The sequence below is a fragment of the Bufo bufo genome, chromosome 3 (assembly GCF_905171765.1).
Source record: "Bufo bufo chromosome 3, aBufBuf1.1, whole genome shotgun sequence".
Lineage (NCBI taxonomy): Eukaryota > Metazoa > Chordata > Amphibia > Anura > Bufonidae > Bufo > Bufo bufo.
In genome coordinates this window covers 409,342,222-409,367,489 of record NC_053391.1, presented here as the reverse complement: position 1 = coordinate 409,367,489, position 25,268 = coordinate 409,342,222, and the positions used below count along the sequence as shown (strand labels likewise).

At 45.1% G+C, this 25,268-nt stretch overlaps 1 protein-coding gene across 2 annotated transcripts in view; it reads left to right on the top strand.

The window, feature by feature from the left end:
* The first annotated feature begins 20,252 nt into the window (after positions 1-20,252).
* RABEP1 (rabaptin, RAB GTPase binding effector protein 1) overlaps positions 20,253-25,268 on the top strand; it is a 123,563-nt gene continuing 118,547 nt past the window's right edge. For both annotated transcript variants that reach the window (XM_040424868.1, XM_040424869.1), the window contains exon 1: positions 20,253-20,381. In XM_040424868.1, coding sequence (XP_040280802.1) covers positions 20,348-20,381 — 34 coding nt within the window. In that variant the 5' untranslated portion in view covers positions 20,253-20,347. The remainder of the gene's footprint in view (positions 20,382-25,268) is intronic.

Genomic DNA, 25,268 nt, shown 5'->3' with positions numbered 1-25,268 from the left:
GGGCATAGTGAGTTCATAGAACTTTTTATTTTTTGTCACAAGTTAGCGGAAAATGATGATTTTTTTTTTTTTTTTTTTTTTTTTCTTACAAAGTCTCATATTCCACTAACTTGTGACAAAAAATAAAAAGTTCTATGAACTCACTATGCCCATCAGCGAATACCTTGGGGTCTCTTCTTTCCAAAATGGGGTCACTTGTGGGGTAGTTATACTGCCCTGGCATTCTAGGGGCCCAAATGTGTGGTAAAGAGTTTGAAATCAAATTCAGTAAAAAATGACCTGTGAAATCCGAAAGGTGCTCTTTGGAATATGGGCCCCTTTGCCCACCTAGGCTGCAAAAAAGTGTCACACATCTGGTATCCCCGTACTCAGGAGAAGTTGAGGAATGTGTTTTGGGGTGTCTTTTTACATATACCCATGCTGGGTGAGATAAATATCTTGGTCAAATGACAACTTTGTATAAAAAAATGGGAAAAGTTGTCTTTTGCCAAGATATTTCTCTCACCCAGCATGGGTATATATAAAATGACACCCCAAAACACATTCCCCACCTTCTCCTGAGTACGGAGATACCAGATGTGTGACACTTTTTTGCAGCCTAGGTGGGCAAATGGGCCCATATTCCAAAGAGCACCTTTCGGATTTCACTCATCATTTTTTACAGAATTTGATTTCTAACTCCTTACCACACATTTGGGCCCCTAGAATGCCAGGGCAGTATAACTACCCCACAAGTGACCCCATTTTGGAAAGAAGACACCCCAAGCTATTCCGTGAGGGGCATGGCGAGTTCCTAGAATTTTTTATTTTTTGTCACAAGTTAGTGGAAATTGATGATTTTTTTTTTTTTTTTTTTTCATACAAAGTCTCATATTCCACTAACTTGTGACAAAAAATAAAAACTTCCATGAACTCACTATGCCCATCAGCGAATACCTTGGGGTCTCTTCTTTCCAAAATGGGGTCACTTGTGGGGTAGTTATACTGCCCTGGCATTCTAGGGGCCCAAATGTGTGGTAAGGAGTTTGAAATCAAATTCTGTAAAAAATGACGAGTGAAATCCGAAAGGTGCTCTTTGGAATATGGGCCCCTTTGCCCACCTAGGCTGCAAAAAAGTGTCACACATCTGGTATCCCCGTACTCAGGAGAAGTTGAGGAATGTGTTTTGGGGTGTCTTTTTACATATACCCATGCTGGGTGAGATAAATATCTTGGTCAAATGACAACTTTGTATAAAAAAATGGGAAAAGTTGTCTTTTGCCAAGATATTTCTCTCACCCAGCATGGGTATATGTAAAATGACACCCCAAAACACATTCCCCACCTTCTCCTGAGTACGGAGATACCAGATGTGTGACACTTTTTTGCAGCCTAGGTGGGCAAAGGGGCCAATATTCCAAAGAGCACCTTTCGGATTTCACTCGTCAATTTTTACATAATTTGATTTCAAACTCCTTACCACACATTTGGGCCCCTAGAATGCCAGGGCAGTATAACTACCCCACAAGTGACCCCATTTTGGAAAGAAGACACCCCAAGCTATTCCGTGAGGGGCATGGCGAGTTCCTAGAATTTTTTATTTTTTGTCACAAGTTAGTGGAAAATGATGATTTTTTTTTTTTTTTTTTTTTCATACAAAGTCTCATATTCCACTAACTTGTGACAAAAAATAAAAACTTCCATGAACTCACTATGCCCATCAGCGAATACCTTGGGGTCTCTTCTTTCCAAAATGGGGTCACTTGTGGGGTAGTTATACTGCCCTGGCATTCTAGGGGCCCAAATGTGTGGTAAGGAGTTTGAAATCAAATTCTGTAAAAAATGACGAGTGAAATCCGAAAGGTGCTCTTTGGAATATGGGCCCCTTTGCCCACCTAGGCTGCAAAAAAGTGTCACACATGTGGTATTGCCGTACTCAGGAGAAGTTGAGGAATGTGTTTTGGGGTGTCTTTTTACATATACCCATGCTGGGTGAGATAAATATCTTGGTCAAATGACAACTTTGTATAAAAAAATGGGAAAAGTTGTCTTTTGCCAAGATATTTCTCTCACCCAGCATGGGTATATATAAAATGACACCCCAAAACACATTCCCCACCTTCTCCTGAGTACGGAGATACCAGATGTGTGACACTTTTTTGCAGCCTAGGTGGGCAAAGGGGCCCATATTCCAAAGAGCACCTTTCGGATTTCACAGGTCATTTTTTGCTGAATTTGATTTCAAACTCCTTACCACACATTTGGGCCCCTAGAATGCCAGGGCAGTATAACTACCCCACAAGTGACCCCATTTTGGAAAGAAGAGACCCCAAGGTATTCGCTGATGGGCATAGTGAGTTCATGAAAAAAAATTTTTTTTGGCACAAGTTAGTGGAATATGAGACTTTGTATGAAAAAAAAAAAAAAAAAAAAATCATCATTTTCCACTAACTTGTGACAAAAAATAAAAAATTCTAGGAACTTGCCATGCCCCTCACGGAATACCTTGGGGTGTCTTCTTTCCAAAATGGGGTCACTTGTGGGGCAGTTATACTGCCCTGGCATTTTCCAGGGGCCCTAATGTCTGGTAAGTAGGTAAATGACCTGTGAAATCTGAAAGGTGCTCTTTGGAATGTGGGCCCCTTTGCCCAGCTAGGCTGCAAAAAAGTGTCACACATCTGGTATCTCCGTACTCAGGAGAAGGTAAGGAATGTGTTTTGGGGTGTCATTTTACATATACCCATGCTGGGTGAGAGAAATATCTTGGCAAAAGACAACTTTTCCCATTTTTTTTATACAAAGTTGGCATTTGACCAAGATATTTATCTCACCCAGCATGGGTATATGTAAAATGACACCCCAAAACATATTCCCCAACTTCTGCTGAATACGGAGATACCACATGTGTGACACTTTTTTGCAGCCTAGGTGGGCAAAGGGGCCCAAATTCCTTTTAGGAGGGCATTTTTAGACATTTGGATACCAGACTTCTTCTCACGCTTTGGGGCCCCTAAAATGCCAGGGCAGTATAAATACCCCACATGTGACCCCATTTTGGAAAGAAGACACCCCAAGGTATTCAATGAGGGGCATGGCGAGTTCATTGAAAAAAAAAAATTTTGGAACAAGTTAGCGGAAATTGATTTTTTGGATTTTGTTCTCACAAAGTCTCCCTTTCCGCTAACTTGGGACAAAAATTTCAATCTTTCATGGACTCAATATGCCCCTCAGCGAATACCTTGGGGTGTCTTCTTTCCAAAATGGTGTTATTTGTGGGGTGTTTGTACTGCCCTGGCATTTGAGGGTCTCCGCAATCATTACATGTATGCCCAGCATTAGGAGTTTCTGCTATTCTCCTTATATTGAGCATACGGGTAATGAGATTTTTTTTTTCCGTTCAGCCTCTGGGCTGAAAGAAAAAAATGAACGGCACAGATTTCTTCATTCGCATCGATCAATGTGGATGAAAAAATCTCTGCCAAAAAAAGAAAAAGGAGGGGAAAGGCGTCTGCCAGGACATAGGAGCTCCGCCCAACATCCATACCCACTTCAGCTCGTATGCCCTGGCAAACCAGATTTCTCCATTCACATCAATCGATGTGGATGAATAAATCATTGCCGGGATTTTTTTTTTTATATATACAAAGTGTTTGCCAAAGTATATGAACACCGCCACCTCCTCAGCTCATATGCCTCGGCAAACATATCTTTTACTGCTGAGGAGAAATCTCGTCTTGCAGCGCCGCATACACCGACTTGCGTGTAATCTGACAGCAGCACAATGCTTCTGTCCGAATGCACATCAGTGCTGCAGCTGGTCGATCGGTTGGTCCACCTGGAAGGTAAAAAAAACAAAACAAAAAAGAAAAAACCAGGCCGCAAAGCAATAACTTTATTAACTTTAGAACAGAACATATTAACTTTTTTAAACTTTTTTAACTTTTTTACTTACCGGTAATTTTTTTTTTGTTTAGTTTTTTTTACCTTTATAGAACAAACCTCTCCTTCCCCATGGGACAATGTGCAAAGCGCAAATCGCCCAAAGATGTGGCGAAGTACGTTATGCACTTTATCCCAGGTGAAAGGAGAGGTTTGCAGCAGCTGAGAGTAAAAGGGCCCTAATAGCCCTGTGTGCCTGTCCTGTGAGATGCAATCCCTATGCTAGGTGTACCTGTGTGTGGTACTTCCGGAAACACTCTCCATAGCATAGGGCAGGGTGGTCAGCACAGTCAGGACAGAAATAGCGGGTGTCACGCCTTATTCCACTCCTGCTACAGACACGACATCTTTTTCGGGGTGACGGTTGGGTTGAGGTACCAGGAACGACACTGGGGAAATGTCGCTCGTGTAGACGGCTAACTACACTGGGGGATGGGGCCACGGAACCTCCTGGGTAAAGGAGGTTCTCGATGATCTCTTCCTGGAATTTGAGGAAAGATCGTGTTCTCCCAGCCTTACTGTAGAGAACAAAACTATTGTACAGCGCCAATTGAATTAAATATACAGACACCTTCTTATACCAGCGTCTGGTTCTGCGGGAAACTAAATACGGAGACAACATCTGGTCATTGAAGTCCACCCCTCCCATGAGCGCATTATAGTCGTGGACACAGAGGGGCTTTTCAATGACACGGGTTGCTCGCTCAATTTGGATTGTCGTGTCTGCGTGAATGGAGGAGAGCATGTAAACGTCACGCTTGTCTCTCCATTTCACCGCGAGCAGTTCTTCGTTACACAAGGCAGCCCTCTCCCCCCTTGCAAGACGGGTGGTTACAAGCCGTTGGGGGAAGCCCACGCGACTAGTTCGCGCGGTGCCACAGGCGCAAATCCGTTCTAGAAACAAATGCCTAAAGAGGGCCACACTTGTGTAAAAATTGTCCACATAAAGATGGTACCCCTTGCCGAATAAGGGTGACACCAAGTCCCAGACTGTCTTCCCACTGCTCCCCAGGTAGTCAGGGCAACCGACCGGCTCCAGGGTCTGATCTTTTCCCTCATAGACACGAAATTTGTGGGTATAGCCTGTGGCCCTTTCACAGAGCTTATACAATTTGACCCCATACCGGGCACGCTTGCTTGGGATGTACTGTTTGAAGCCAAGGCGCCCGGTAAAATGTATTAGGGACTCGTCTACGCAGATGTTTTGCTCGGGGGTATACAAATCTGCAAATTTCTGGTTGAAATGGTCTATGAGGGGCCGAATTTTGTGGAGCCGGTCGAAAGCTGGGTGGCCTCTGGGACGGGAGGTGGTGTTGTCGCTAAAATGCAGGAAACGGAGGATGGCCTCAAATCGTGCCCTGGACATAGCAGCAGAGAACATGGGCATGTGATGAATCGGGTGCGTTGACCAATATGACCGCAATTCATGCTTTTTTGTCAGGCCCATGTTGAGGAGAAGGCCCAAAAAAATTTTAATTTCGGAAACTTGGACTGGTTTCCACCGGAAAGGCTGGGCATAAAAGCTTCCCGGGTTGGCGGATATAAATTGTGTGGCATACTGGTTGGTCTCTGCCACGACTAAGTCCAAGAGCTCCGCAGTCAAGAACAGCTCAAAAAATCCCAGGGCCGAACCGATTTGAGCCGTCTCAACCCGAACTCCAGACTGGGCGGTGAAAGGGGGAACTACAGGTGCGGCTGAAGTTGGTGACTGCCAATCAGGGTTTGCCAGCACCTCAGGGATTCTAGGGGCTCTACGGGCCTGTCTTTGCGGTGGCTGCGACGGGGTAACTAGTGCACGTGCCACCGTACCAGCTTCAACTGCCCTTCTGGTGCTCGCCACGTCACCATGTTGTACGGCAGTGCTGGTACTAGGTCCAGGGAGGGCTGCGCTGCTGGTGTATGCCTCACCACGTGATCCGGCAGCGACAGCCCCACTCTGCTGCTCTTGAAGCGGATCCTGCATAACCTGTGGTCTAGCGACATGGGGCCGGGTACGCCTGGTGCTGCCAGGGACCTCCACCTCCTCGTCCGAACTTTGGGTCAGAGAGCCACTGCTTTCCACAGGTTCATATTCTGACCCGCTAGATTCATCAGATGAGGGTTCCCACTCCTCATCCGACTGGGTCAGAATCCTGTAGGCCTCTTCAGAAGAATACCCCCTGTTTGACATTTTGGACTACTAAATTTAGGGGTATTCCCTGAGACTACCCAAGAAAAAAAGCAAACCTGTCTTACAAAGGGGAGGCTAGCGAAGTACCGGAGGCCGCTGCGGTTGATAAAAAATATCAAAACTGATTTTTTTATCGCCGCAGTGCGTGTAAAATGAATGTGCAGTGATCAAAAAATATATTTTTTTTGTCACTGCGGTGGGGCGGGCGTGGGTGAACGCACGTGTGGGCGACCGATCAGGCCTGATCGGGCAAACACTGCGTTTTGGGTGGAGGGCGAACTAAAGTGACACTAATACTATTATAGATCTGACCGTGATCAGTTTTGATCACTTACAGATACTATAAAAGTACAAATGCTGATTAGCGATACGCTATTCAGCGAATAAAAGTGACTGCGGTGCGGTGGGGTGGGCGCTAACTGACGCTAACTACCTAACCAAGGGGCCTAAACTATTCCTAAAACCTAACAGCCAATACTAGTGAAAAAAAAAAAGTGACAGTTTACACTGATCACTTTTTTTCCTTTCACTGGTGATTGACAGGGGCGATCAAAGGGGTGATCAAAGGGTTAATTGGGGTGCAGGGGGGTGATCTGGGGCTAAGGTGTAGTGTTGGTGCTACTCACAGTTCAGTCTGCTCCTGTGCTGGATCCAACCGACGAAAAGGACCAGCACAGGAGCAGACAAGCCATATAACAGATCATATTTACTAATATGATCTGTTATATGGCTTGTGATTGGATTTTTTAAAAATCGCCAGCCTGCCAGCCAATGATCGTTGCTGGCAGGCTGGTGACGAACTTGTTCTTTAACTTTTGCCGGCCCGCGATGCGCATGCGCGGGCCGGCTTGGAGCGAAATCTCGCGTCTCGCGAGATGACGCGTATATGCGTGACTGTGCGCAGCGCTGCCACCTCCGGAACGCGAATCTGCGTTAGGCGGTCCGGAGGTGGTTATGATACTTACCCTGCCGCTCGTACCGCTGCTTCCACACCCGTCGCGTCCCTCGGCCGGTCTATCTGATCTTTCGCTGATCTTTCTATCTGATCTGCCTGGCTGAGAGAGGAGCGCTCTGATTGGCTGCGCTCTCAGCCAAGGCCCATAGCAAAGAAAAAAGTTTAGCAACGCCCCATACAAAAAAGCGCTTGAGTGACAGGCGCTGCAGCAGAACAAACGGGGCTATTATTTCAACATTCGGTGGCCGATTTAAAAAAAAAAAAAAAAGGGGGAACATCAGTGGAAGCCGCACTATTAGGTAGGGTTATTCGTTTATTAAAATTATACTGATGAAAGGTCCTCTTTAAGGTGTATCCATATAAATGGCCCACCCTGTAGATTGGTCAATCAGGGAAGACAGGTAATGGTGTACCAAGCCCTGAATACTGCTCCAATACTAAGAAATAGGAACTAGAAAGGGAGCAGTCACTATATAAAACTTCACTTTTAATAGTTTGAGAGGTAAAAATAAAGGAAGCCCCTACAGACAAACAAACAAATATTGACTGATTCAGAGCTCAACTGGTCGTGGGTGAAAGACTGTCAAGAGCACCGAGTGTACCCGTCAAAAGGCTGGGTGGGTGCCCACACCGTCTAATAAACACAGAAAGACAAAACACTATTGTCTCCCCATTGTGGAAAGTGTATTCCCCCAAATAATTGCAGAACTAAGTGTCACGGAAGGCACCTAAATCGGACTAGCGGGTGGCCATTCAAGCCCAAGGGCAGAGGGGTAGTAAGTGTTATATAACAGACACACTTTATCCAGCTCACCTTCCTGGTCAATGTATGCACCCTATAAACTCCTAAATACGGGGTCCAAAAAACCCTGCAAGGGGTGGCCCCGGCTGGAACCTGATCCTACTCTAAAGACCTTAAAAGGCCCTATACAGAGCATGAATGGAAAATATGCCAGATCCGGGGGAAAAAGGCTTACAGAGGTATACACATGAAAAAAAGAAAGGGGTGTCCCGACGCGTTTCCTCAATATGAGCCCCTAGATTCTTCAGGGGACATGGGGCATACAGATATTACCAGAAGCAGGCGTATGCTCAGCAATGGGGTGTAACCTAAAACAAAAACACATAACAGAAAAGAACAAAATAAGAATATTGACAAAAGACACCTCAACACCATCAGTAAGTGATGAGAGAGGAGGTGGCACTTAGATGATCCTGGGCAGTGTATGGCTGTAAACCAGGGAGAGGCGATCACCAAGGTGATTGTGTCCCCTTTAAATGAATAGTCCAGCAGCATCTGTGGCTGCACAGCCGAAATATATTGAGGGGCCCGGCGTTTAGCGTCATCGCGTGACTGGGCGCCGGGCGATGACATCAGAGGGTGCGCCGGCGCTTCCGTAATCACGTGATCGGGCATCCAGCGGTGACAGTCACGCATGCGCACACTCGTACCGGCGGATCAGTAAGGCTGGCACCCAGAAGGATGTCCAGGCTTAAACGTAGCCTCAAAAATCCTACGGGGGCATCTTAGTGGTTTTATTTTTCAAAGAGGTGAATGGACCCACCCCTTCAACATTGGTAGGTGTACTATCTAGGTTATAAAGCAAGTGGATGTCGCTCAAAATCTCTACCGGGATACATAATTCTCGGCTTTCTTTCTTATCCCTTCGTTTGTGAAACTTATGCCATCTAAGCTTACGGGCAAAGAGATGGAGGTCACGCGTCCAACGAAATAAGTCAAATCTAGTAGTTGGAACAAAGAAAAAGCCTAGTCTGAGTAATTTAATCTCAATTTCGGTCAGGGGGCGAGAAGATAAATTAATAGCCAATTTGTCAGAGGTGGTTATAGATGCATTGTTGACAGCTAGGTATTCCGGCTCCTCAGTGGGTAATGTGCTCCCTGGTCTAAAAAAGGGGAGGTTAAGGGTGCGGTGGGCAAGGGTTGAGGGGGATTCTGAAGGGTTACTCCTAAAGCGACCCCCACGTCCCCTGGATCTAAAACCTCCCCGTCCACGGCCTCTAGTTTTAGGATGTCTGTCCCTCTTCGTATCAGAGGCCTCAGTCTCTGTGAAGGAGAGGTCAGTATTCTGAGCCAAGATAGGGTTTGTTAGGAACAGATACGCTTTATTTTCTTTAAAATCCTGAAAATCCCGGGTAAATTGTTTATGCTTACCGTCCTTCAAGTGATATTAATAGCGTTCAATGGTTTTTTCTAATTGGGTCTCTTTATTGGTGAATTCAGGTTCTAGGTGGAATTTTTTTGTGGTCTCAATTTTTTCTATTAAACTGCGTTCTGCTCGCTCTAAGATAACCCTTTCTTCGTCCAGTAATAACTGCATGAATCGCAGTGAACTGGATGTAGCCACCCTTTCCCACTTTTTGAGGAGATCGGGACTTCTGATCCGGTTAGATGGAGTAATGGCGATGCGGAGGCCTCGAGGCACAATACCTTGTCTAATGTAGTGTTCGAGCCCCTGCACATCCCACCAGGAGCTGAAATGCTCTTTGTACACTCTGGTGAGCTCAGAAAAAGCCCAGTTGAGGGTAGGGGTGTATTTCTTCTGAACAAATGACTGCTCCGAGAAGACCACATTGGCCTCGGTCAACCAAATATTCCTGTCTAGGCCAGTGGCCAGAAAACCTGCCATACCCCTATAGAATCAAGACGTATAAATAGATTGGTCAATCAGGGAAGACAGGTAATGGTGTACCAAGCCCTGAATACTGCTCCATCACTAAGAAATAGGAACTAAAAAGGGAGCAGTCACTAAGTAAAACTTCACTTTTAATAGTTTGAGAGGTAAAAATAAAGGAAGCCCCTACAGACAAACAAACAAATATTGACTGACTCAGAGCACAACTGGTCGTGGGTAAAAGACCGTCAAGAGCACCGAGTGTACCCGTCAAAAGGCTGGGTGGGTGCCCACACCGTCTAATAAACACAGAAAGACAAAACACCATTGTCTCCCCATTGTGGAAAGTGTATTCGCCAAAAAAATTGCAGAACTAAGTGTCATGGAAGGCACCTAAATCGGACTAGTGGGTGGCTATTCAGGCCCATGGGGAGAGGGGTAGTAAGTGTGTAGTAAATGGGGAGAACAAAGATTTCTTTCGAGGGCTCAGTAGTCTCAAGATTAATCTCAACATCAAGTAATGGGTTTTATATATCCGATACTTTGGTTTGAGATGACAAGAGTATATAAAGAAGGGGGTAGTAGTACTCGCACTATAGCTACTGAGGAAGAGGGAGTTCCCTCGAAACATGTCTGGCTGATCCTGCGAGAGACAAACTACCCACCTGAACCCGAGCAAAGACCCAGTTATTTACTGCTGATCCGGACGCCAGAGAAAGTGAAACTGGCTCAAGTTATCGCGAGACCACGCGATTCCTGCTGAGTGCTTCCAGGTGATACGCAACAGCACCACGTGGAACGCCGAGACCAAGCAGCAAACACAAAGTATCGGATCTCATACTGAGAGATACAAAGGATTCATCAACCAGCAAAGCAGCAACTACACAAGCGAGGGGCATTCTGAAGGCCAGGTAAGAGGGTTGATAAAGAGGGGGACGCCCCATTTATAAAACCCGAGTTCCTTAATACATGCCTTACTGAACCCTGAGTGTGGACTATATAAGCTGGTTGTCCTGTCACAGCAGCGTCATATGCCATTGGACACAGCTTTTTGCAAGATAATTTATAGCCACATTAATGCTATATTGTATGGATACAATATTCTTATAAGAAGACACTATACTTCTGCAAGTTTTTTCACAAACCTTTTTCACAGAATTCTCCACAGAAATACTTAAGTAGAACTATATTTTTTTTTACAGGACTTATATATATTTTTTCACAGGACATTTGTTCACTTTATTATAATTATATTTTATTACTATTGTATATGCACAGACTTGTTTGAAACATATCGGTATCCTGCAACATATCTTATGTGATAGCTATCTGCACTCAGATTATTGATCCTAGTGCACATGTTTTTATGATATATTGTGTTTTATATTCATTATTTTATGGGATTTTACTATTATTAAACAATCTACTATAGACATACTAGTTGGCGAGTGCCTGTTTTTTATCTATTTCTTATTTGTCCAAAAAATTGTGTCTGTGATTTTTTTGAAGATGGTGGTAATTGACTAGATTTTGGTGGTAATTATCATAATCTTGCGGCTCAAGGTAAATGCTGGTAATGAGTTCATAGCAGTATATTAAGCTATAGACGTGTATTACTTATAATCTTTAACATTAATTATGGTATACTTTTTTAACTATAAAAAATATTTGCTTTCCTTGATTTTGGGATAAATTGTCTAGAGAAAAGAAAAATTCTGGTTGGCAACCCTGCTCCTACTAAGCTGGTAGAGATTCTCCATGACTTCTATTAACGACTTTATAGCTATGAGCAAAGCCAGAACGACACCCCTAATACTTGACTAGATAATCTCCAACTACACTCATTGACAGAGGAACAACTTTCAAAGTTAAAGGGGTTGGCCACTCTCTGGCTACTCGTGACCAATGTGTACATAAGATGACTATATGGCACTTACTAATATAGCCTTTGTTGATATTCTGTGTCATTTGCTATATTTCATAAGCCATGCCCCCTTGTTAGGCTTATTGTGCTGTCCACTAAGAGGTCCTGTCGATAAGATGGCCTCTGATGGAGCACCTTGTGATGTCTTCTCTATTCAAACACACTGCACCTGCACTTAACTCCCAATAGTGCAAATACAGATGGCAGGTGCAGTGTATTTGAATGGACAAGACATCACATGGAGGAATTTCAACAAAGGCTGTATTAATAAGTGCCTTATATTAATCTTACAAACACATTGGTCAACAGTAAGCAGAAAGTGGCTAACCTCTTTAAATTCGGCCATCACTTGGGAGAAAATTGTAATTTACAGTACAGACCAAAAGTTTGGACACACCTTCTCATTCAAAGAGATTTCTTTATTTTCATGACTATGACAATTGTAGATTCACACTGAAGGCATCAAAACTATGAATTAACACATGTGGAATTATATACATAACAAACAAGTGTGAAACAACTGAAAATATGTCATATTCTAGGTTCTTCAAAGTAGCCACCTTTTGCTTTGATTACTGCTTTGCACACTCTTGGCATTCTCTTGATGAGCTTCAAGAAGTAGTCCCCTGAAATGGTTTTCACTTCACAGGTGTGCCCTGTCAGGTTTAATAAGTGGGATTTCTAGCCTTATAAATGGGGTTGGGACCATCAGTTGTGTTGAGGAGAAGTCAGGTGGATGCACAGCTGATAGTCCTACTGAATAGACTGTTAGAATTTGTATTATGGCAAGAAAAAAGCAGCTAAGTAAAGAAAAACGAGTGGCCATCATTACTTTAAGAAATGAAGGTCAGTCAGTCAGCCGAAAAATTGGGAAAACTTTGAAAGTAAGGGCTATTTGACCATGAAGGAGAGTGATGGGGTGCTGCGCCAGATGACCTGGCCTCCACAGAGTGCCTTCACTGCAGAGTGAAGGCAAAAGGGCCAACAAGTGCTAAGCATCTCTGGGAACTCCTTCAAGACTGTTGGAAGACCATTTCAGGGGACTACCTCTTGAAGCTCATCAAGAGAATGCCAAGAGTGTGCAAAGCAGTAAGCAAAGCAAAAGGGGCTACTTTGAAGAACCTAGAATATGACATATTTTCAGTTGTTTCACACTTGTTTGTTATGTATATAATTCCACATATGTTAATTCATAGTTTTGATGCCTTCATAGTCATGAAAATAAAGAAAACTCTTTGAATGAGAAGGTGTGTCCAAACTTTTTGTCTGTACTGTATGTCTAAACTCATGGCAGACCGTCTGGCAGAATATATGCCAGGACTTAGGCTACTTTCACACTCGCGTTTGGTGCGGATCAGTCATGGATCTGCACAGACGGATCTGTTCAGATAATACAACTGTCTGCATCCGTTCAGAACTGACCCGTTTGTATTATCTTTAACATAGCCAAGACGGATCCGTCTTGAGCACCATTGAAAGTCAATGTAGGACGGATCCGTTTTCTATTGTGCCAGATTGTGTCATAGAAAACGGATCCGTCCTGGCACACAATGTAAGTCAATGGGGACGGATCACTTTTCTATGACACAATCGAAAATGGATCCGTCCTCCATTGCCTTTCAATGGTGTTCAAGACGGATCCATCTTGGCTCAGTTTCGTCAGACGCCTCCAAAGCGGAATGGAGACGGAACAAAGGCAAACTGAGGCATACTGATGCATTCTGAGCGGATCCGTTTCCATTCAGAATGCATTAGGGAAAAACTGATCCGTTTTGGACCGCTTGTGAGAGCCCTGAACGGATCTCACAAACGGAAAGCCAAAACGCCAGTGTGAAAGTAGCTACATCTCAAGTCGGATTTATTAAAGGATGCTCCGCTGTATCAAATATTAGAAAAGCCTTTACAGTTTTAGACTATGTTAAAGGATCCTTGTCCACATCAGTCTCACCTTCTGTCCTGAAAATTGATGCAGAAAAAGCCTTTGACAGTGTCAAGTGGGAATGGTTGGTAGGGGTGTTGGACAAAATGAACATCATGGGGGCATTTTAATGGGGGGGGGGGGGGGGTTCTTGGCTACTCCATTTCTTCTACAGAAGGGGGTGAGACAAGGGTGTCTGCTGTCACCACTTCTTTTTAATATGGCTTTGGAACCACTAGCAAGATTATTTGAAGATTCCTAGATATTTTAGGGGATACGTGTGGGATCCCAGAGATAGATAGGTCCTTTTCTGGATTAACTATCTGCTGTATTTAATTCTTTATATGAAGTTGGAAAGGTTTTAGGGTTTAAGGTCAAGTAACACTTTATTCTTATACAAAGGATAGGCTATAAAAATGGCCTCATCCTATATTAAATATTTGGGCATTAAAATTGGTAAGTCCCTAGGATCCATGAATTCTTTAAATTACATTCCATTGTTTAAAAAATCGCAGCAGAGCTTGAGATGGCAACATTTACCTTTAGCATTGATGGGTTGTTACATAGTTGATACGGTTGAAAAAAGACATAAGTCCAATCAAGTTCAACCAAGGGATAGGTGGGGACGCAAATCCCGTTATGTGTTGTTATGTGATGAAAATAATCCGTTTCAACAAGCTGCTATACTCTTTGCAAACGTTGCCTCTTCTCATTAAACATGCTAACACTGCAACCTTATACCCTGTCTTTACCTAATTTATATGGGCAAGTGAATTTGCACAGGCGGAGATATATAAAAAAACAGTTTATGCCCTCAAAGGAAAAGGGAGGCACAAACTTCCCTGATCTTAGAGGATGTAGCCTGGCCTGCTTGCTCCAGCAATGCATTGATTGGATCCACGGCTCTTCCTTTTACTACAATATATTATTAGAGAAGCAATTAGCGAGTCGGTGGAATCTGGCAGCACTGCTACATGTTAAGCATTCTTCACTGCTGCGAGTTTTGAAATCATCTCTGGTGATTCAAGATACTATGATAGTATGGAAGGAAACTTGGAAACTACATGGCCTACCCTTCCTAGCCTGAAAATATATGCCTCTTTGGAGTCATCCGGACTTTCCATATTGCATACTTAATAATCTATTTGAGCCTTCAAGAGATCTGGGTATCCACACTTTGAAACAGCTTCTACATGATACTACTCCTAGATATCTAAATTTTGAGGAATTATGCTCAAAATTCAACTAACAACCCCCAGTTCCTCAAGTACTGGCAATTAATTCATTTTTGATTGGCTGAAAAATGTAGAAACAGAATATATACTGAACCCCATGTGATGGGACCTAAATCCAACAGAACTTTGTTATCCACTATTTATAGATCACTAAGGTCTGTGATAGGATCAAAAATGGACCATACTCTTTTTAAATACTGGAGTCAGGTAATACCAATTGAGGAACTGAAAGAAAGTCTCTTGAGAAGTTGGGCCAGTGTACAGAAAGCGGTAGTATGAGAGAATGTGCAGAGAATCAGATTAGAATCTGATACCTTGGACATGTTTTGAATAAATACCATCTCAATCTGGTTAACTTGACAAATACATTTGCCATATATAAGACCTCTATAATTTTGACATGAGCTCACAAGTATTGTGCATTCTTTATTCACGTTCCCACTGTTATTATATACGAAAGACTTATTCTTGTACATCTGGGATCACTTATTGCCATACAGAACCTTTGACTGCACTGTTTGTAATATTTATTACCTATTTCTGTTAAAATTTTATTAAAAAAAACTGAATTTACACAGATTTTTGATTGCTTCGTAATGCTATTTATGCATTCACCTTCTTTCCATGATCAGAGTCTCTGCATGAAACCCTTGCATGCCCAAAATGTTCATTACCTAAGGCAGATTTGACACATTGCATATGGGCACGTCAGACACTACAGGGGTATCGGACAAATGTTCAAACCTGGATAAGATGCACATAGGGGACCAGATGCATGCTTGATCCAACAAATCTGAACTTCCACATTTTCTCTTGGGGTAAAATTAGTAGATGGGGCATTATTGATGTCCTCAGGATGGCTATTGTTGGCTTAGTTGAGACCAAATCTTCTCACTATACAAAACATAACCCAACACTTTATGCCAATTGTGGGGTTTTGCTCTGGTAGACAGGCTAGCGGACGCAGTATAGAGGCAACCACAAAGTCTTTAACTTAAACAGTTCGGTGTTTATTCACACATAAGAAAAAACAAAATGACCGTTCAGTCTTAGTATTTGTTCACACCATGCATGTCCATAGAACAAAATCTTCACCTGGTTAGCATTTTTCCACCTGCAGTCCACAGCCGGCTTTAGGGGCCTGTTTCTCAGCCCATTAGCAACGCACACATTCACAGGTCCCAAAACACAGAGACTCCCCAGCTTCTCTGTCAGATGGAGGATAAACCACACCCAGCTGAGACTGTTGGCTGGGTTTTATATAGGCCAGAAAAGACCCGGCCTGGAGCGTGGGGAGCAGCCACCCACCCAGCACTTTGGCTACTCCCAGTAAGAGCCGGCCTGGATCGGCTTTACAGCCATACTAACAACAAACAGTGTCATTCAGCTCTAGCTGCCGCTGTTACTTAAAACTACCGGCTCTTACCTCACCGAGGCCAGGAATCTCGGTGACACATAGCTTCCATCAATGACGGCCCCTTGCGTCTTCCTACACAACGGATAGAATTAAAACAGAGAAGCTTAAAGAAAAAAACATTTCAAGGTCTTCTTTCATAAATGGAACTGTAGGTATATTAGAAGTGAAGGAACCATGCCTAAATGGGGACTGGATCAGACATCTGGGGAAAAAGATGTGGGAGTTTTCTTTGTTCATTTCCTTATGTGTTGTTGTATTATTGCTGTAAACAACATGTATATTGCTGATAGCATTCACTAATATTCCCATAGTGCAAATTGCATTGTAAGGGCTCTTTCACACCTGCGTTATTGTCTTCCGGCATAGAGTTCCGTCGTCGGGGCTCTATGCCGGAAGAATCCTGATCAGGATTATCCTAATGCATTCTGAATGGAGAGAAATCCGTTCAGGATGCATCAGGATGTCTTCAGTTCCGGAACGGAACGTTTTTTGGCCGGAGAAAATACCGCAGCATGCTGCGCTTTTTGCTCCGGCCAAAAATCCGGAACACTTGCCGCAAGGCCGGATCCGGAATTAATGCCCATTGAAAGGCATTGATCCGGATCCGGCCTTAAGCTAAACGTCGTTTCGGCGCATTGCCGCATCCGACATTTAGCTTTTTCAGAGTGGTTACCATGGCTGCCGGGACGCTAAAGTCCTGGCAGCCATGGTAAAGTGTAGTGGGGAGCGGGGAGCAGTGTACTTACCGTCCGTGCGGCTCCCCGGGCGCTCCAGAGTGACGTCAGGGCGCCCCAAGCTCATGGATCATGTGATCACATGGATCACGTCATCCATGCGCATGGGGCGCTCTGACGTCATTCTGGAGCGCCCGGGGAGCCGCACGGACGGTAAGTATACTGCTCCCCCGCTCCCCGCTCCTACTATGGCAGCCAGGACTTTAATAGCGTCCTGGGTGCCATAGTAACACTGAACGCATTTGGAAGACGGTTCCGTCTTCAAATGCTTTCAGTACACTTGCGTTTTTCCGGATCCGGAGTGTAATTCCGGCAAGTGGAGTACACGCCGGATCCGGACAACGCAAGTGTGAAAGAGGCCTAAGATCTTTCTTGGCTAAACAAATAAAAAGTTATTTAAAAAAATCAATATTACTGGCAGCCATGTTATACATCCAGTGGAAGCAGACAGCCATGTAATATATTTGTCAGACAGTAATTTTGTAAATCATCTGGGGACAAGCAGCCCCTGCACACATTTACTAGACATTAGCCTATAAAATATTCCTACCTAGAGCACCGTTAAAAGTAAATTATATAAAGAAATTAGCAAAATCACTTAGAGACAGAAAGCTATATTATAGATTGCAGAGAGACAGGCAGCTATCTGATATATCACCTAAATATTGGTAGCCATGTTTTAAATCACCTAGAGATAGGCAGCCACGTTATACATCACCTACAGATAGGCAGCCACGTTATACATCACCTAGAGATAGGCAGCCATGTTATACATCACCTAGAGATAGGCAGCCACGTTATACATCACCTACAGATAGGCAGCCACGTTATACATCACCTAGAGATAGGCAGCCATGTTATACATCACCTAGAGATAGGCAGCCACGTTATACATCACCTAGAGATAGGCAGCCACGTTATACATCACCTAGAGATAGGCAGCCATGATATACATCACCTAGAGATAGGCAGCCATGTTATACATCACCTAGAGATAGGCAGCCATGATATACATCACCTAGAGATAGGCAGCCATGTTATACATCACCTAGAGATAGGCAGCCATGTTATACATCACCTAGAGATAGGCAGCCACGTTATACATCACCTAGAGATAGGCAGCCATGATATACATCACCTAGGGATAGGCAGCCATGTTATACATCACCTAGAGATAGGCAGCCATGTTATACATCACCTAGAGATAGGCAGCCACGTTATACACCACCTAGAGATAGGCAGCCATGTTATACATTACCTAGAGCAGTTGTCCCCAACCAGTGGCTCGGGAGCCACGTGTGACTTGTAACCACCTGCTCTGTAGCTTGCCATGGCAGTCCTGAGTTATGTCCAAATGTACTGGCAAGTGACATGGTTGCAGACCTATCCTAGATTTACCACCAGATAGTGCCAATTTGGATGGTGTAATACTAGTGTTTCTTGCAATTTCATGTTTTTTGTTTCTCCACATTCAACATTTCTCATCTCTATTTTTGAATTGCCCGTTTATTGTTATGTAAAGTCATGGAAGCATAACTGTAAGCATATGAATACTAGAAAAATTTATGATTTCCTATATAAATACAAATAAAGTAACCACAAAATGATCTCCTTAAAGGGGTTGTCCGGGACCAATTTTTTAAAAAAAAAACACGTTTACTCACAATGTACATCTAAGTAAAGGCCTCCATACATTTTCAGCTATTTTTGCCACTTCTATGTGGCTCCAACGGTCCCCCACTCATTGTTTATATATCTGTTTATCTTTACCTGACTTCCGGCTGCACTGCCCTGTGGGTCCTGTGGCAGCGCGGCATCAGGTGGTTACAGCTGTCTCTCTGCTCCGCTGTAACTCCGCCCCCTCATCAATATTCACCTCAATTCATTCAGAAGCTCACCGGACTGGAGGGGCGGGGCTTAGTGGGTTAAGGGGCGGGGCTTAACGGGATGACGGCCAGCCGCTGTAACTCAGAAGCTCACTGGACTGGAGGGGTGGGGCTTGGCGGGTTAAGGGGCGGGGCTTAGCAGGATGTCGGCCAGCCGCTGTAACTCCGCCCCCTCATCAATATTCACCTCGATTCATTTGCCGCCAGTGACGTCACCGGGCTCCCTGAGCAGGAAGAGGAAGCTTTGCTTGCCTGCAAGGAACCCGGTACGTCACTGAGGAGAAGAAAACAGTAACTGCCGGCCATGAATTTCAAAGATGAAAACGGGGCTGCAGAAATCTGTGCCAAAGGTACTACCTGCTTGTATGTAATGTGTATGCCACACTTGTACTATTAGAGCAATGTCCCCAATCCCGGACAACCCCTTTAAGCCACACTCATTCACACAATTACACAAATATACATGACCCAATATGCTTCAATCCAATAAGCATTCAAGTTTATACAGTTTGGAGTTGGAAAATGTGGATAAAAATGATAATATGGTCCAAATACTCACAGTGTAGATAAGTCCAAAGCAATATCTGTCCTTTAGGCCTCTGTCACACGAACGTGTGCGCTCCGTGGCCGTATTACTTCAATGGGTCCGCAAATCCGGAATGGTGTTGAAACGGAAGCACGGAACGGAATCCTATGGAAGCACTACGGAGTGCTTATGTGGGGTTTCGTCCCGTACTTCAGTTCCGCAAAAAGATAGAACATGTCCTATCTCTGTGCGAACTTTGCGATAAATAAGTGGATTTTGGGTTGCAGTTTGGGCACTCGGTCTCTAATAGGCTCACCATCACTGCCCTAAGGGCTCATGCACACAAACGCATTTTGCTTCCGTGTCTGTTCCGTATTTTTTTTTGCGTATAGAATGCGGACCTATTCATTTCAATGGGCCCACAAAAAAACGCATAGCTCCGCAAAAAAGATAGAACATGTCCTATTCTTATTCTAGTCATTGTTACAATGGATCCGCAAAAAAAAAACAATGATGCAATACCAATGTCAAACGTGTTTTTTTGCGGATCCATGTTTTGCGGACAGCAAAATACATACGATTGTGTGCACGAGCCCTAAAACATAGGAATGTATTATGAAGTGGACATGGCTTAACACATTCCCTGCATCTTTTCTACAGAAAAAAAGTGGTAGAAAGCAACTTCATATAATTTTCTTTTTTTAAAACTGCATAATTTCCATTTGAATTTACTACAGGACCCACCAGCAAGCTCTCCACTGGGGGGCGTCCTGGTAGAAGCTCCCTACAGCACCTCATCACAACGGAGCTGCCGTAAGTGAGGTTCTACCATGCTAGACGCGGCTTCTGGGTATGGGCTGCCAGGTAGAAACATGGTCACCCTGCAGCAGCGACTTCTCAGAACGTCACGTCCAGTGACGTCAGCGCGCCGGCTGTCACGCTGTCAGGATGACGCGGTTCTGTAGGATGCCCAGGCCGAGCTGTGAACTAAACGTTTCCCGTCACTGAGAGTGACCGGCTTGGTGGTCGGGATGGCGGAACCGGGGCGCCCTGCCCCCACTGATGGTGAGTGCGTTCCTGCCTGCTTGTGAGGAGACTAGACTCGGGCCAGGCAGTGCTTAGCTGTCCGGTGGGGGGAGGCGGCTGTAGTTGGGAGCTCTGGACCGGCTGAAAGCAGACACATGTCAGATAGTGTGGGGAGCTAGCGCCCTGTGTGTATTGTCCCCTGCACTGCTACATTGTACGCTGTAATGGACGATTTAAAGGGCACGCTCCTGCATTGACAAGTGACCAGCTGCACCCATTATTGGGCAGGGGGCTGCTGTGGATCTTCTCAGCAGATCAGTTTCCATAGGCTGAGAGTTATTTCTGTGGCTGGAAAGTCACCAGTGAGTGGCCTTATACTGGTCATACTGGTACTGAGGTGCAAACAATGATCAGATGGTGGTCCTCATGTGCTGGCTGCGTGCTATGGGGTCATTTATACAGAACCTTGTATATGGGGCCAGGTGCATCACTCCAGGGGCCAGGTGCATCACTCCAGGAGCCAGGTGCATCACTCCAGGGGCCAGGTGCATCACTCCAGGGGCCAGGTGCATCACTCCAGGGGCCAGGTGCATCACTCCAGGGGCCAGGTGCATCACTCCAGGGGCCAGGTGCATCACTCCAGGGGCCAGGTGCATCACTCCAGGGGCCAGGTGCATCACTCCAGGGGCCAGGTGCATCACTCCAGGGGCCAGGTGCATCACTCCAGGGGCCAGGTGCATCACTCCAGGGGCCAGGTGCATCACTCCAGGGGCCAGGTGCATCACTCCAGGGGCCAGGTGCATCACTCCAGGTCAGAAAATGGAAACCCATAACTTGCTCCAGTCCTGAATGATGTCGGTGTAGGTGTTTCTATTATGTCTTTATCTAATCTGCCACCTTTCAGACTTGGAAGTGCCCCATGCATGTGGCAGGATGGCTGCTGATGTTTAGGTTACATGCACACGACCGTATGTGTTTTATGGTTCGCAAAAAAAATGGATGATGTTCCGTATGGCATCCGTTTTTTTTGGGGCGGATCCGTTGTAATAATGCCTATCCTTGTCCACAAACTAGAAAAAAATAGGACATGCACTATTTTTTTTGCGGAACGGACATACTGATGCGGACAGCACACGGTGTGCTGACTGCGTTTTTTGCGGACCCATTGAAATGAATGGGTCTGCATCCTATCCGCAAAAAAAACGGATCGGACACGTAAACAAAATACGGTCGTGTGCATGAGGCCTTAGGGTGTGAAATGTGATTGTGCCGCTTTATATCTTACACCTCTGTAAACATTAGAATTACACAGAAGACGCCATTGTCTGCGTCTGACCCGGGCATGACAGATGCGAAATGGAATTGTTCGTTGTAAGGGTGAATTCGCACGCGGCAGATTTGTGGCAGAAGTTTTTGTGACTGTTCCACTTATGTGAATGGGGCTTGCAGGAATTCATGTGTGAGTTTCAGAAACCTAGATGGACAGGAATAATAGTGAAATTCTCATCCACTTTGCTGGTACTGTACAGTGCTGCGGATTTGCCACAAATATCCGCAACGGGAAATCTGCATCTAATCAGTCACGTGTGAACCCAGCCTACGGCCTCCTGCACGCGAACGTGTGCGCTCCGTGGCCGTATTGCGGACTGCATTTGCGGATCCGCAATACACAGGCACCATTTCGTGTGCATTCCACATCACGGATGCGGACCCATTCACTTTAATGGGTCCGCAAATCCGGAGGTGCGGAACGGAAGCACGGAACACTACGGAATGCTTCCGTGGGGTTTCGTCCCGTACTTCCGTTCCGCAAAAAGATAGGGTCCGCGATCTGCTGCGGTTGCCTCACAGTCGGTGTTTGTGACAATGCGGGACACGTTCGTGTCCCAGAGTCCTTAAAAGGGGTTTTCCGAGACTTTTATACTGATGATCTGTCCTCTGGATAGGTTATCACTAGAGATGAGCGAATCGACTTTCGGATGAAACATCAAAAGTCGATTCGCGTGAAATTTCGTTTCAATACTGTACAGAGCGAGCGCTCTGTACAGTATTAGAATGTATTGGCTCCGATGAGCTGAAGTTATTACTTCGCGAAGTCTCGTGAGACTTTGCATAGTAACTTCAGAAATTGATTTATACTGTAAAAAAACATTTCCCGAACTCGGGTTCGGTTCAAAGTGGTATCCAATCAGGTCAGCTGTTTGAGAAGGCACCAGGCCATGTGAAGTGAATAGGGCTGAGCTGCGATACCAGGCACAGCCTCTGTACAATGTACCCCCACCGACCATAGAATAGGTTATCAGTATAAGGCCGCCTGCACACGATGCAGATTACGGACATTTTTTTGTGGGGATTTAGGCCTGGTTCACACTTGAGCGTTTTACAGCGCGTTCCTACGCGCTGTAAAACGCTCAACAGGCGAAAACCCATGTTTCCCTATGGCGTACGACGCGCGTTTCCTATTTCCAAAAACGCGCTGTAATACGCCCGGAAAACATCTGCCAGAAACGTGCATAAAACACGCTCAAGTGTGAACCAGGCCTCAGTGTAGAAAAACCGCTCCGTAATATGTTACCCGTAGTGTTGAGGGAACTTCTGTTTTCAAGTTCAGCGTACAAGGTTTGGGTTATCTAAGAATTCTGTTATGGATTCCGCTACCACCGACCACTATTTATGGTCCGTGGTAGCGGGATTCTTAGATAAACCGAACCTTGTACACCGAACTTGAATACAGCAGTTCTGTCATCCCTAGTTACCAGCAAAGAGAATAAGATTTGACATATCTGATGTATGCTTTGATTTATTTTTTTTTCTTTAGTGCGGAAATTGACCTGCTGTGCGGATTTTAACAGCAGCATGTCAATTGTTAGTGCGATTCCGCACCTTGTGTAGAGGGGCTTTCCCCATAGAATTCAATGGGAAATCCTGATGCAATACTGATGGTATACTATCAGGAATCCGTGCGTACTCCAGAGCTAGAATACTGACAGATTTAAATACGCTTGTGTGAAGCTACCTAAAGGAAAGAGATACAAAAAAGCCAGTAGCCTGTCCGGTATTAAACCTGGGCCATGTTAGGGTTGTTAGCGTTATGCATAGCTGGATAATGCCGGAAACCGTGCGTTCACTATTGACTACAGTGATCTGGCCGTGTCTGTGTCCGTTTATTTTTTTCTTTGCGGATCGTATACGGAGCCATCCATTTCAATAGGTCCGCAAAAAAACCAGAAGTTACTCCGCGTGCATTCCGTCTCTGTATGTCCGTTCCACAAAAGAATAGAACATGTCCTACTATTTTCCACATTACGGACAAGGATAGTACTGTTCTATTAGGGGCCAGCTGTTCCGTTCTGCAAATACGGAATGTACACGGACGCCATCTGTATTTTTTTGCAGATCCGTTTTTGCGGACAGCAAAATACATACAGTCGTGTGCATGAGCCTTAAATGGCGGCTTTCAGCTAGACAAATACTCCTGTATGTAGTGGTATTTGGCTGAAATCGGGCATTTATGCCAAAAAGTGTCCAGATCCCCGTCGGATCCCTTTGTAGTCAGTGGGGACCCAGCAGTTCCCAGCATTATCCGGGTCTGCCAGCTACAGCTCTGCTGGATTACAGAACACTACTGTGAACGTGGCCTTAGGGCTCATGCACATGACTCTTTGCTGTTTTGCAGTCCGTAAATTGCGGTTCCACAAAACAGATTACCAGCCGCCTGCATTTTGCGGAATGGAATGGCCTGGCCCTATCCTTGTCCAGAATGGGGAAAGAATTAGGCGTTCGGGGCTCCGCTTGTGAGCTCCGTTTGAAGGGGCTCACAAGCGGCCCCGAACGCATCCGTCCAGCCCTAATGCATTCTGAGTGGACGCGGATCCGCTGAGAATGCATCAGTCTGGCAGCGTTCAGCCTCCGCTTCGCTCAGCAAGCGGACACCCGAACGCTGCTTGCAGCGTTCGGGTGTCCGCCTGGCCGTGCGGAGGCAAGCGGATCCGTCCAGACTTACAATGTAAGTCAATGGGGACGGATCCGCTTGAAGATGACACTATATGGCTCAATCTTCAAGCGGATCCGTCCCCCATTGACTTTCAATGTAAAGTCTGGATGGATCCGCTCAGGCTACTTTCACACTTAGAAATTTTTCTAAGTTATAATGCAGACGGATCCGTTCTGAACTGATACAAACGTCTGCATTATAGGAGCGGATCCGTCTGATGAAACATCAGACGGACCCGCTCCGAACGCTAGTGTGAAAGTAACCTAAGACATGTTCTGTTATTTTTGCGGGGCCACACAACGGACATACAGATATGGACAAGACATGGCGTGCAGTCTGCATATTTTTCGGCCTTATTGAAGTGAATGGGTCCGCATCCGACCGACAAAAAATGCGGATCGGATGCAGACCAAAAATACATTCGTGGGCATGAGCCCTTAGGCTGTGTGGACCTCCACCAGATGTATCACAGGGGTCAGACTGAATGATAAATCTGGTGCAGGGATGGAGACTTTTCTCTGACTTAGGGCTCATGCACATGAACATATTTATGGTTCACCTCAATGGGGCTGCGAAAGATGTGGACAGCAACGGTGTCTGTTCCATGGCCCCGCAAAACAATAGAACATGTCCTATTATTGTCTGCATTAGGGTACTTTCACACTTGCGGCAGAGTGATCCGGAAACTGCCTGCCGGATCCGTCAAAACGTATGCCAACTGATGGCATTTGTAAGACGGATCAGGATCCTGATCCGTCTTACAAATGCATTGAAATGCTGGATCCGTCTTTCCGGTGTCATCCAGAAGGACAGATCCGGTATTAATACATTCCTATGTAAAAAAAAAATCCGGCTACTGTTCAGTTTTTTTGGCCGGAGATAAAACCGTAGCATGCCGTCCTGATCAGTCAAAAAGACTGAACTAAAGGCAT